The sequence below is a fragment of the Cantharellus anzutake genome, assembly GCF_015039405.1.
Source record: "Cantharellus anzutake strain C23 chromosome Unknown EI90scaffold_213, whole genome shotgun sequence".
In the NCBI taxonomy this organism is placed as follows: domain Eukaryota; kingdom Fungi; phylum Basidiomycota; class Agaricomycetes; order Cantharellales; family Hydnaceae; genus Cantharellus; species Cantharellus anzutake.
In genome coordinates this window covers 1-14,102 of record NW_024067163.1, presented here as the reverse complement: position 1 = coordinate 14,102, position 14,102 = coordinate 1, and the positions used below count along the sequence as shown (strand labels likewise).

The 14,102-nt window shown below is 44.1% G+C and overlaps 1 protein-coding gene across 1 annotated transcript; it reads right to left on the bottom strand.

Moving 5' to 3' along the window:
• Positions 1-357: 357 nt before the first annotated feature.
• EI90DRAFT_3195972 (uncharacterized protein) lies at positions 358-2,513 on the bottom strand (the record flags this gene model as incomplete). The annotated part of the gene is made up of 7 exons (XM_039066405.1): positions 358-428; positions 968-1,016; positions 1,092-1,163; positions 1,226-1,396; positions 1,459-1,662; positions 1,742-2,335; positions 2,397-2,513. 7 exons carry the CDS (start codon positions 2,511-2,513, stop codon positions 358-360), a joined length of 1,278 nt encoding a protein of 425 aa, XP_038907847.1.
• Positions 2,514-14,102: the final 11,589 nt, after the last annotated feature.

The following is a 14,102-nucleotide window of genomic DNA, read 5'->3' as shown; positions in this document are numbered from 1 at the left end:
CTAGTACCATATCTGAGCCAGTTGCTCGTTGTGGTGGTTGCAAATATCAACATACACAATAATCAATTATTGGAAACAACCTATACTCCAAGAACTTGGTCGTCATCATGTTCGCGAACATAAATACGACCACTATCAAATCAACTTTCTACAAAAAAAATGGCAACAACCCTTCCTTGTTCACCATAGGTCGTATCCGTGTTCGCGAACAACAATACAACCGCAAAGTTCTTGGTCGTCATCGTGTTCACGAACATAAATACGACCACTATCAAACAACTCTAGTGACAACCCTTCCCTGGGATCATATATTTTATTCAATGCCATCTTCACCTGACAGCATTTTTACCAGCTTTGTCAACTCCAGATCGTACTAATGTTCGCGAACATCAATACGATCCCTTGGGTGAGGTCTGGAATAATAATTACTGGAATCATTTCGACAAAATCATATTTATATATGCGTGTGGGTGGACATCATATTGTATATACAAGAATACAATAATCAGGACAATCAGCGGAAGAGGGACTCACTCCCCGAGCCTTTTGAGACCAGTGGTGTTTGGCACCAGGTCTCCATCATCACCTTTCTGTTTCGTTTTTGACAATGAGGGACCAGTCGTCTTGGAGGTGGTGCCTCGAGCCCTCTGTCGGGTGGGCACAGAAACAATTGGGATTGGGTCAGCAGCGGTTCTGCCACGTTTGGTTGGCATGGCAGATGGAGATGTTGGTAAGGACCCAGGAGGGCGAGGACGTTTGGTGGGTGGTGGAGGTGTGTCACCTAGCGAAGTGAGAGGTGAGGACGATGCTGTAGGGTTACCCCTGACATCATCCTTATTATTTCCCTCATGATCCTTGTCCTCACCCTCATCCTCCTCATCCTCATCCTCATCCTTGTCCTCCTTGTCCTCTTCCTCATCCTCATCCTCATCCTCGTCCTCGTCCTCCTTGTCCTCATCCTCTTCACTTTCATCCTCTTTCTCCTCCAGATCCTTCATCACGGTGTCACGATTGGCCTGGATATGATGCGGTGGACGTTCATAATTATTGAGTGGGATGCCCAGAATCATCAAACAGTTGAGTGAACTCACTTTGACCACAGTGTTAAAATCATTACTCCCTTTCAGGAAGTCGGGGAGCGGTTTGGAGTTAGTGGACCGTTGCTGAACAGCAGAATCACTCAGCAATTGAGACCATGATCAATATTATTATTATTAAAACTTACCGGTCCTTTGTAAAACGTTGGGCTGAACTCCCACCCAGATGATTGCAACCACTCTTTGACATCAAGGTCATCGTCATACAGGGAACCCTTGATTGTCGTCTTGCCAATGTCCTTCTGCTCTCTGCTAATGACATGGTTGAGAGATGAAAGTATTGAGTGGCGTCGGAGTGCCTAAGCAGCAGGTTGGTATCTATTATCCTGCATCACAAATATTTATTTGGTATACAACTTACGGATTCAAATGCATTCCATGCATTAATGAGGTTATCGTCCATTGGGCCATTGCGATTGTCCCCCCTGTGGACCCAGCCCATGTCCTTGAATGCATCACGAAGAGTTCGGATGTCACCTGCATGGATTCGTCGACATGCTTTGTAGCCCCCCAAATGAGTTTCTTCATCAACTTCATCCCCAGACTCATCACCAATGCCCTGGAGCTGTCGAACAAAAAGAGAGAGCGGGGTTCTGGATGTACTCATTTTTGTTTTGCTTCGAATTCTTGGCATGGCCAATGACAAAGTCGAAGTCACTGGGATCTTCGTCAGTCCAAGGCTTGAGGGCATTTAGAAGTGAGAGGTATAGAAATGGAGTAATACCATTGCCTTGCATCAGGGGGCGACGGCATTTGGTATCATGACGGGATAGGAGCACCATGGCGATGCGGAATTTGGACGAGAGGCGATGGGTATTTGAACCCTTTCCCTCAGCAATCTTGATTGGCTGGTATACAGCCATCGCCCGGTGAAGACGGTCTGTTGAATTGCGGTATGCAACATGGTCTCGCTGTGTTTGCGATTGCATGTTCCACGTGCGAAAAACTTCCTGAGTTGTCCGCCAATACTGACACTCCTGGTGCCAGCTGAGTTCCAATACCCCAGATCCAAAGAGACCATTGTTGTGTGGATCTGGTTTTTTGGGGAAGGAGTCATCCACGGAGGCCTTTCCCTTTCCCTTCGCTTTCTCTTCGTAGATGCTTACTTTGGTGAAGAAATCCGAAGGGAATTTGGTATCTTTGGGGACTGGAATCGGAACATAGTCAGGACTATGTGTCATTTCAACGACCCAGTTGGAAAAATGGGGGACCATGTTTGAAAGTACATGCATGGTGAACTTGGAAGGATAGCCATCATGAGATGCAATTGATGATTAATGACAACTTTGCCATACTCACCACAAGCTCAACATTCCACGCACAAGTAAGGGAACTATCCCGGTGAAAGGAGTCGAAAAGAACATATGAACGGTCGGAGGGATCTTCTTTCGGCCAGTCCATAAGGTAGATGGACATGGGATCCAGCCATGCATGAATCTGTTGATAATAATAATAATAATTAGATCACAGTGTTGGGTGTTGAGGGTCGTACAAGCGTTCGCGAACACTACTACGACCTGGGTGGAGTGATAGGTATAGAATGATTTAGATCGTACTAGTGCTCGTGAACATGAGTACGACCTCAGATGATCAATGTTATTGACCAACTCTATAGAAGGAGGGGGCGATAGGCTATTGCCGCTGCACCCTCGGGATTTTCCGGGCTTGAAAAAAAGAGAAAAATCACACCTTTCTAACGGTACTAATCATTTGAAATCTGGTTCAGCCGTTGAAAAGTTATAAGCGTGGACATTTCTGCACCCTGCACCCTTGACCTGAAGCCTCGATGTTTTCTCGGTCAGTTTTGAGAATTATGGGCGGCAATAGGCATTCCAGGTAGCTGTGGGCGAGATCTACAAGATAAAAAAAAGAGCATGTGAATAGCTGCTCTAGGTAAGGAGATATGGGAAAAATAAAATTTAGAGGAAAAAAAGAATAAATAAATTGATAAGTGGACGAAAAAAATAGGGAAAAATGCGGGGTGTTCTGGGTGGAATATGGTAAGCAAATAGAATGGGAAGATATTTTATTTGTAATTTTTTGGGGAAGTTTTTTTTCGAGGGTGCACTCGGGTGCAGAGGGTGCAAGTGAGGGTGCAAGTGAAATTAAAAGTGAAATATCTTAGTGAAGAAAATAGATATAAATATGGGGTGTTTTTCAGAGTGATATATTTAGGAGAGAGAATGGAATGGAATTTTAAAATAATTTTTTTTGGAAAATAAATTTGGAGGGTGCACTCGGGTGCAGTGAGGGTGCAAGTGAAACTAAAAGTGGAATAAGTTTTGACTGGATGGATGAAAATTGAAATGGTTGATAGGGTTAGGAAGGTGTGATTTTAGTGAAAATTATAAAATCAAAAAAAGAGAAGTGGCTGTGCACTTTGTTGCACAGCCACAGAGGAAAAATTTTGATAGGAAGAAAGTGGAAGGTGAGAAAGTTAGGAGAAGAGAGTAACAAAGGTTAGAACTGAAGTGGAGAAGACAACAACAATACAACAACACAACAACGCGACAATGCGACAACTAAACAACAACACAACAATGCGACAATGCGACAACTAAACAACTAGACAAGGGAAGAAGCAAAAATGAAAAATTGTTGAACTAAAAAAAGTGAGAAGTTCAGTTTGAACTTGAACTTGAGAAGACAAGAATGCGACAACTAGAACAGGTGACAACACAACCACACAACAACACAAGGAAGGAAGAAGCAAAAATGGAAAACTAAGGAAGTAAAAAAAGTGAGAAGTTCAGTTTGAAGTGTGAGTTTGGAAGCTAAGAATGTGAACTAGACAACTAGACAAGGCAACAACACAACAACGCAACTAAAGAACTAGACAAGGCTGGTGACAAAAATGCGGAACTGTGGAAGTAAAAAAAGTGGAGACTTGAGTTTGAAGTCTCACTTGAGTGCAACAAGGGGACAAGAAGGTGAGAAGACAACAAAGTGACAACAGGAGAACACAAGAAGGCAACAAGGCAACAACTAGACAAGGGAAGAAGGAACTAAAAAAAAGTGAGAAGTGAAGTTTGAAGTGTGAGTTGAGAAACTAAGAAAGTGAACTAAAGAACTAGACAAGGCTGGTGGCAAAAATGGGGAACTGTGGAAGGAAAAAAAGTGGGGACTTGAGTTTGAAGTGTGACTTTCGAAGACAAGAAGAAAGAAGACAAGAAGACAAGAAGGCTGGAACTAGAGAACTAGAGAAGGAAGCAAAAAAAGGTTTGGACTTGGGAACTGTAAAAGTTGGAGGGGGCCCGACAAGCGGACAAGGGGAGAAGCTGAGAAGGGGGAAGTGGAAGTAGGGAAGGTGAAAAGTGTGGAAGTTTGTGGGGAAGCGGACAAGCAGACAAGGGGACAAGGGGAGAAGTAGAACTCTATAGAAGGGGGGGGCGATAGGCTATTGCCGCTGCACCCTCGGGATTTTCCGGGCTTGAAAAAAAGAGAAAAATCACACCTTTCTAACGGTACCAATCATTTGAAATTTGGTTCGGCCGTTGAAAAGTTATAAGCGTGGACATTTCTGCACCCTGCACCCTTGACCTGAAGCCTCGATGTTTTCTCAGTCAGTTTTGAGAATTATGGGCGGCAATAGGCATTCCAGGTAGCTGTAGGGGAGATCTACAGGATGAAAAAAAGAGGATGTGAATAGCTGCTCTGGGTAAGGAGATATGGGGAAAATAAAATTTAGAGGAAAAAAATAATAAATAAATTGATAAGTGGACGAATAAAATAGGGAAAAATGCGGGGTTTTTTGGAGTGGAATATGGTGAGCAACTAGAGTGGGAAAGTATTTTATTTGGAATTTTTTGGAGAGATTTTTTTTTGAGGGTGCACTTGGGTGCAGAGGGTGCAAGTGAGGGTGCAACTGAAATAAAAAGTGAAATATCTAGGTGAAAAAAATAGATATAAATATGGGGTCTTTTTCAGAGTGATATATTTAGAAGATAGAATGGAATGGAAATTTTTAATATTTTTTTTTGGAAAATAAATTTCGAGGGTGCAGGAGGGTGCAGTGAGGGTGCAAGTGAAATAAAAGTGAAATAACTTTTGACTGGATGGACGAAAATTGAAATGGTTGAGAGGGTTAGGAAGGTGTGATTTTAGTGAAAATTATAAAAGGAAAAAAAGAGAAGTGGCTGTGCACTTTTTTGCACAGCCACAAGACAATTTTTGATAGGAAGAAAGTGGAAGGTGAGAAAGTCGGGAGAAGAGGTTAGAACTTGAGTTGAGAAGGACTTGAGAAGACAATAACACAAGAACACAACAATGCGACAATGCGACAACACGACAACACGACAAGGTGACAACTAAACAACTAGACAACTAGACAAGGGAAGAAGCAAAAATGGAAAACTGTTGAACTAAAAAAAGTGAGAACTGAAGTTTGAAGTGTGAGTTTGGAAGCTAAGAAGGTGAACTAGACAAGGCACCAAGGCAACAACACGACAATATGACAATGCGACAAGGCGAGAAGGTGAGAAGACAAGAACTAGACAAGGTAAGGAGCGAAAATGCGGAACTGTGGAAGTAAAAAGTGGAGACTTGAGTTTGAAGTCTCACTTGAGTGCAAGAACTAGAGAACTAGACTTGGGAAGAAGCAAAACTAAGGAAGTAAAAAAAGTGAGAACTGAAGTTTGAAGTGGAACTAGACCAGACAAGAAGACAAGAAGGCAAGAATGGGACAAGGCTGGAACTAGAGAACTAGAGAAGGAAGCAAAAAAAGGTTTGGACTTGGGAACTGTGAAAGTTTGTGGGGGACCCGACAAGCGGACAAGCTGAGAAGGGGACAAGTAGACTAGACTGAGGGACTGTGGAACTGGGGACGGGATAACCCGAGAAGCTGAGAAGGGGACAACAAGTAGACTCGGTGGGAACTGGCTCAGGGGGAAGTGGAAGTAGGGAAGGTGAAAACTGTGGAAGTTTGTGGGGAACCCGACAAGCAGAGAACTGGACAAGGGGAGAAGTAGACTAGACTTGGGACTGTGGAACTGTGGAACTTGGTGGGGGACGGGATAACTGGACAAGCCGACAAGCCGACAAGCCGACAAGCAGACAAGTAGAGAAGGTGGGAACTGGAGAAGGGGAAGTGAAAGAGAAGAGGGTGGTGGAACCGGAGGAGTAGAGAGAAGAGAGAAGAAGAGGAGGAAGAGGAAGAGGGAGGAGAAGGAGAGGGGATAGGAGAGTGGGAGTGTATAGCGCAACCGGTGTAGTGAAAGGGGATAGTATATATAAGGGGGCGCAACCGGCGGAGGGGTTGGGTTTAGGATAGTTGAGTCGGGTTGAGTCGGTTGGGTTGGGTGGCAAAAGTAGTAATTGCGTGTTTTAGAAATCGAGTGTTTTAGAATGGTAATGATGAGAAAATGACAGAGCAAAAGGAAGTGCCTTATCCCACAAGGAATACAAGCGCTTTCGTCTGAGGACTCATCAGCCTTTTGCCCTTAAGGTATTTATACTTTAGGGAGAGGTCTGTGCACAGAAACAGTGGGATGTTTCGTTAGAAACATCCCAACATCCTTATATAAGCATTTCCAATGCTTAATAAGCATGTACCAAGGCTAATCCGAAAATAGAAGTAATATATAGTTTATATATGTATATAAATGTTTATATTATAACCCGATATAGTAACAACTGTTTGGTTGAGTTGGTGGTTGTATTGGGTGGGTTGGGTGTTTGGGTAGTTGGGTGGGGTGGGTTGTTTGGGTTTTGATCCCCCAAGGCCTTTCAACTTTATACCACCCCATACCCTTTCAGATTAGCATCCCCATGTATCCATGTCTTCAGGTAGGTCACCATGTGCCTCTGAATGTGCTGCTAGGACACTTTTTCTCCAGGAGTTGGTAAGATCTCTTAGGTTAGAGACTCTTTTCTTGCTCACTAGGAGATTAAAATCAAGGAAGTCAGATTTGTGCAAGTCAAAAAGAAGCCTTCGCTTCCAACCCAGGACAGGAGCTTTCTCTTCCTCCACGACCCAGGAGAGTGGTCCTTTAACATCCTGAAATCTTTTGACAGAAGGACTTGGAGGATCAGTACATCTGATAACAGACTTTGGCTTGGGAACATACTTATCCTCCTCCTGAGGCAGCCTGTCACCCCATACCTTAGCCTTGTACTCATCTGTCCTTAGCCTCTTGGTCGCCTCTGAGTCAATTGACCAGTACGAAGCAGTACCATCTACCTTTTGGTAGTGGGCCCAGACAACTCTCTTGCCTTGGATCTTGTCTGGCAGGTCAGGCTCTGGTCTTCCCAGAGTCAACCACTTCCAGCCATGTCCAACATTTGCACAATCTGGGGTGTTACACCATGTTACCTTGTCATAGTGTGTTACCCAGGTCTTCCTGATTATGTCCCACAGTTCATGGACATTGAAATTATCCCAAGCTGGATTAAAATAGGATTTGAGCACCATAAGCCCTCTAGAGCCAGCATCAGGTTCACTAAGCCTGTTTTGCCATCTTATGGAGGTGTTATCTCTTATCCACATTTGCACCAATTTGACTGGATAGCCCCTAGCAATGTATAGCTTAGCTAGGTCTACACATGCATCTAAGTAATGTTGACAACGACTACTTAGTGTGGCTAGTCTAGACATCTCACCCAGAAAAGTGCCTCTTTTCACATTAACTGGATGGTGGGATGCCCATGGGATTCTTTCATAGTGGTTCAGTGCCTTGCGATATGGCATATGTTCGATAGTGTTAGTTACAGGATCGATATATACCAGTAGATCCAGAAATGGGGTACTCCATTCCTTCACTGACCACAGAATTTCACAGTTATCAAATTTAATTTGATTAGCATAGCCCAAAGCTTCCTCTGCATTTGAGGCGATTACTATGCCAAGACAATCATCGATAAATCTACCATAATATAGGTAGTTGTCTCGATCTTCTTCATCGAAGAATTTCTCCTCAAAATGAGCACCATATAAGTTGGCAATGTCTGGTGAACATGCCACACCCATAGCTAGGCCTCTCAACTGGAGATATGTCTGTCCTTGAAATTCAAAGAGGAGGTTACCATTCGCAACTTGCATAGCTCTAATAAATAGATCTTTTTCTGCTTGTTGCAAGTCCTTTCCAACATCCTGGAGCCACCACTTTAATGCGATAGCAATGGCATCTTTGCATGGAATGTTAGGATAAAAGGCAACTACGTCACCAGATATCAAAAAGACTTTCTTCTTAGGAGGAATGGTTACTCTTGATAACCTTCTAGCCAAGTCCTTACTACCTTTCAGGACATATGGTCTACAGTTCACCAATGGTTTCAAGAGCTTAGAAACATACTTAGCAGCAGGACTTTGCATATTGCTATGACAGGGTACTATTGGTCTAAGTTTCCAAGGCTGCTTATGTATTTTTGGAATTCCATAAAACTTAGGTAGTTTAGCTGTCATGTAAAGTCCTTCCTTAGGGATCTTTGAAGCAAGAAATCTGCTCAATTGTATGTTGTTAATTAACACTGGCCTAGTGCTTAACCTCATACACTTGTTGTATGTTTCTTTAAGTATAGTGTCCTTCTCTTCCTCAGTAACTAGTTTGTAGTTGTGAGTGTCTCCTAGAAGGTCTATGCATTTCCTTATGAACCAGTCCCTTGTTACTATACAAGCACCTAGGTTCTTGTCTGTGGGTAAGACCAACAATTCCTGTTGTGTCAAATACTCCTCAAGTTGGGTCACCAGGACGAGTTCAGGGTGTCTTCTTCCTGGCTTAAGGCTGGGTGTAACTTTCAAGTGGTTGTCTATATAGGTTTTTCCCGCCTCCAGACCCTTCTCTATATATTGAGGTGCTAAAGGTGCCCTAGAAGTCTCCTTCAGAGGGTCATATACCTCATAGTCTGGATCATAAGGTTGTTCATCCTCATTTTGTTTACTTAGGAAGTAAATTTTCCACTTTAAGGATGTGGCAAAGTTTTCATATGCATCATAAACTAATTGTGGACGATAATATGATGAAAACATGTATTTGAGACCAGCAGATACATGAATAGCAAGAAAATCTGGTATATTAACTCCCTCCCCACAGTGTACATGCCCTCTAAACCTAGCAGCCTCCAACACATTTACTGGGACCTTGGCGATGATACATCTGAGTGCTAAGGGGGTGGGTATAGTCAGGATTTTATCTGGGTAAGTAGAAGGGTGTTCATACCTCCAGTTCAAAGACATTATTTCGTCTTTGACTTGCCTGGCTTCCCAGGAGCTGGCTTGGCTTTTGAGGCCTTGCCCTTGGGGGAAGTACTCTTGATAAAGTGCTTCTTCCCAGCATCCTGAGCCTCCTTCCTCTTGGTCTGGGTGGATGGCCCATTGGCTTTCTATTGAAAGAGAGGAGGGATTAGCAGATAGTTTTAGGTTTCCAAGCGACTTGGAGAGCCTACTCACCTTCTTAGAAGATGCAAGAGCCTTGGCCACTTCAGAAGCAATAACATCCTTCAGTGCCTGGTCTTGGGTGGCAGCATCACCCATGACCACATCTGCCTGCTCTTTTAGGGAGATTTTTGCCTCCATTGCTTGTTGTGCCTTTATTTGCTTCGATTTTTCAATCTCCACAATTCTGGCGCAAATGGAGGAAATATCATCCCTCACCCTTTGGTACTCTCCAAAGTGTACAGGGTGATCCTTCCACCCAACAATCCTAAGCTCACCAGGAGCAGTAGGAGTTTCCTCAAATTGAGGTTGCTTATACTGGTCCTTAAGGCCCAGATAAGTTGCATGGATAACATCCAGCATGGGTGGAAGGTAGTTGCTGATAAGCAACGAGTTTGCCAGCCAGCCTCTTTCCTGATCCTTCAGCTGGATAGCCATATCCAGCATCTGGGTTCGGAATTCAGCATATCTCTGGGACATTTCTGCCACCAGATTAGGCTGGGTGTCCTTAAACTCCTTGGTGAGACCAAAGGAGGGTTCATGGACCCCCATCAACTGAGGGGGCCAAGAACCAACAGCTTTATGATGCACTAACTTAGTATAAGTAATGTGCACAGCTCCCTGTTTAACAGTGAGACTTGAAAGCTGGTACAGAAGAGGCGATAAAACCTCTCTGTAGGACACAGGGATTGATGCTATAACCTCACCCACAGTATTGCAGGTAGAGAGGGAGTGCATCCTCTGGCTGGAAGTAACCTGCCAAGAGTTCACACTAGCACCAATCAAGGCAGGGGAGAGGGCTCTAGAGGAGGATTGCTTCTGAAAATGGGGTAACATGTTTGAAGGGGCCATGACTTAGCTGATTTCGAAACACAGGAGATAGATTGGGTGGCAAAAGTAGTAATTGCGTGTTTTAGAAATCGAGTGTTTTAGAATGGTAATGATGAGAAAATGACAGAGCAAAAGGAAGTGCCTTATCCCACAAGGAATACAAGCGCTTTCGTCTGAGGACTCATCAGCCTTTTGCCCTTAAGGTATTTATACTTTAGGGAGAGGTCTGTGCACAGAAACAGTGGGATGTTTCGTTAGAAACATCCCAACATCCTTATATAAGCATTTCCAATCCCGTGGATTCGCCCTCGAAGGGGCTTCGAGGGAAATTCCCACACTTTACTGAATTGATTTTTTGTTCTCACGACCCCTTCGAGGGCATTCCCACGACCCCTTCGAGGGAGTTCCCACGCAACATTTTGAATACTCCCTTCCTTCCCACAGCCCGGTAACTCCCTTCATCACATCACTGAGCAACACACATCGTCCTCACTGTTTCCCACGGCCTACAGAGTTGTGGCTCGGCAATTTCCGATACTCTCGGAATAGGAACCGACAACATTTCTCACGCTACTGGTATTGACCCCGTGACCCCAAACTCAATAGAACGCCCCCAGTGCCGCTAAAAGTGTTGTTATCAGGCTTGTCTTCACGCTTGGTCCTATTGGGTTGGGTTTTGGCAATTTCCAAAACTCTCGGAATATGGACCGGCAACCTTTCCCATCCTATTCCCGTTGATCCCGTGACCCCGGCTTCAGTAGGATTCCCTCGGTGCCGCTAAACATCTTGTTCACAGGTTTGGCCTGTTTATCATGTGCGCAATGGTCTGTTAGTTCTGGTGCTTATGGGTTCCAGGGCTTCTTGATCGAGTAATGCTATCCATTTCACATATTATTTCGTATCTTGTATATTTTTCTTCATATTTTATGTGTACACTATTAATTGCAAAATTATATTTTGCCTCCTTGTTCGCATATTGTACTAGCCATGCCGTATTTCTCATTTCTCATTGCCCACCGGGGGTTGGGTTTGCGTAGTGGGTTGGATTTGCGTGGGGCTGTGGTATGGTGTGCGGGCTATTGAAAAAAAAAAAAACAATCCCATGTAACATTTAGCGTGAAGTGAGACAGCCCCCGCAGCGAAGCGAGGACTGGGGGCTGGGGAACGAGCGGAGTACACGCGAGTAGCACCATCACTGTTGTCATATGCAACACTGTGATCTGCATTCATAATAACGCCCCGTGCCACCATTCCTACTAATTTGAGTGCTGTTCCCTGGTGCTCCCATCTGCACCTGCCCATACCTTCAACATCCCTGCCGTCACCCCAACCGAGCTTGCCCCTGTGACTGCCATCATCACTGTCACCAATGCCGGCAACCCTGTAGATTTCAAGGCCACCCACCTGCTCGCAACGCCTGTGCGCTTGTGGAGCAGAACCCTTGGCACGTACTCATTCAGCTATTATGGCACCTTTACCTTCTACCAGTTGTTTATGACCATACCTTCAGTGCCAACAAGATTTCCATCTAGCTGCGCATTTCGAGGATGCAGCCACTGCCCGCCACAGCAACGATGAACATGGGAGTGCGGTATAAAAGTTCTCGTTCCTTGATCAAGGAATCCGCATTGTTCAGTGTCATCATGGTTCCTGTGTCATTTGCATGTACGTATCTTATTTTACATATCCTCGTTTTCTTGTGGGCGAGGTTCATGGGCTCCGTTTTCGTCATTTCGGCCTCAAATGAGCCTATTTCATCGAGTAAGAAAATAAGAAAAAAATCCTCTTGTTTATTCACATGTTCCTCGAACGTTTTGTGATTTTTCCTGATTTTCACGACAATGTCATTCCGAGTGAGAGTCCAATGGAGCAGCTCGCAATTTGGAGGCTCATGGGAACTCCCCATGCCGAGAAAAAATGGTAGAAATTTCCCCGTGGTTATTTAGATGCTGTTCTGTTATCCAACAATTTTATACGATTTCTATGACTGCAGAGTTCCACGCTAGGGCCTCATGTATATTTTTTCGCTTCAATCCCCTCATTCTCCACCATTTCGTACTCCCACGATGCGTTCTTGGGCTCTAAATGTAGAGTTGATTTAGTAGTTTACACCCCCAAAATTTTGTCCTAGATGGTCGCCTGGTTGAGGAGATATGGGGAGGAAGAAAACTTTTTATGTGTACTCGGGAACTTGTGGACGAAATCCACAACTGCCATTTTGGGTAATGTCGGTGGAAGTTGGAGCCTGGGTGTTGGAAAAAATTGCAAAAATTGCACCGTGCTTATTCGAATCTCATTCTGTTAGTTGAAGATTTTACATTATTTTTTCAACTGCGGATTTCCACACTTGAGCCTCAAGTTCAGGCGTGCACAAGAAATTTGGCGGCATTGAGATGCCAAGGTGAATTGTCATTTTTTATGGGTTCATAAAACAATATTAAATAAGTTTTCCACATGTACAAACTTTGAACCAAAACGGTCCAGTGGTTGTGGAGATAAGGATTTACTTGGGGGGCCATTCGTTGATTCACAACAAGTCTCATAGCCACCGAACCAGAGCTTGGAAGTCGCCAGCCGAAGTGTCCTCATGGTACCAAGGCCATCTTATTCAACGAAGCCATAGGTTCCTAGCTTGTTGGTTCTATGATGACTCTCGGGATTGGGTGCGTCAGTTTTGCCTATCTAATCACAGTAGGTATTATGAATCATAATACTTGTGCCATGGCGATTTTTTGGTATCATAAAAAAGAGAAAAATCACACCTTTCCAACGGTGTAACGGGAATGGAAGTCCGGTAAACGGTTCAGGAGTTATGGCCAATTCATTGTCGTGCCCAGTCGTGCCCTAGTCGTGCCCTATCGTGCCATTGGCCAGTACTCGGCCAGTTCTCAGTATTGTGAAATATAAACGAGTGTCCAAAGGCCGTATGGATCTTCTCTACAAGATGCAAAAAACCCCGAGTGAATAGCTGCCACGGTTACTGAGTTATTGAGGAAACAAAGTTGTGCCCTGAGTTTTAGTGTTTGAGCTCAAGTTGAGAATCGATTCATTTGGGGTCTATAGCATATCAAAAGGTAGGTATTGAAAATATATACACGATGCAGAAAACCCTGAGTGAAACGGGTCACTGGTTGTGAAGTTATTCAAGAAATAAAGTTCAAACATGGGACCATGGGCACAAGTGGAGGGCACAAGTGTGTTTATTGAATAGCTCGAGAACTAGAGCAGCTATTGACTCAGGGTCTTTTGCATCCGGTGGAGATTATCAATACGGCCTTTGGAACATCAACGATGCCTGATAATACTCAGAAATGGGGGAGAAAACAGCAATGGCACAAGTAGGGCACGATTGACTTGTGCCCAATCGTGCCATGGACCATTATTCATCCATTTGTCGGTATTATCAGGCTTTGATGAATGTCCAAAGGCCGTATAGATGCCCTCTACAAGATGCAACAAACCCGGAGTGATTAGCTGCCCTGGTTACCAAGTTATCAAGGAAAGAAAATAGTGTGCCAAGTCGTGCCCTATCGTGCCATTGGCCAGTACTTGTTGAGTTCTTAATATTATGACATATAAATTGGTGTCCAAAGGCCGCATGGACCTTTTCTACACGATGAAAAAAACTCTGAGTGAAACGGGTTACTTGTTGTGAAGTTATTCAAGAAACAAAGTTGGACAATGGGCAAATGGGGCACAAGGCACAAGTGTGTTTATTGAATAACTCGGGAACGAGAGCAGCTATTGACTCAGGGTCTTTTGCATCCGGTGAAGATTATGAATACGGCCTTTGGAACATCAACAAG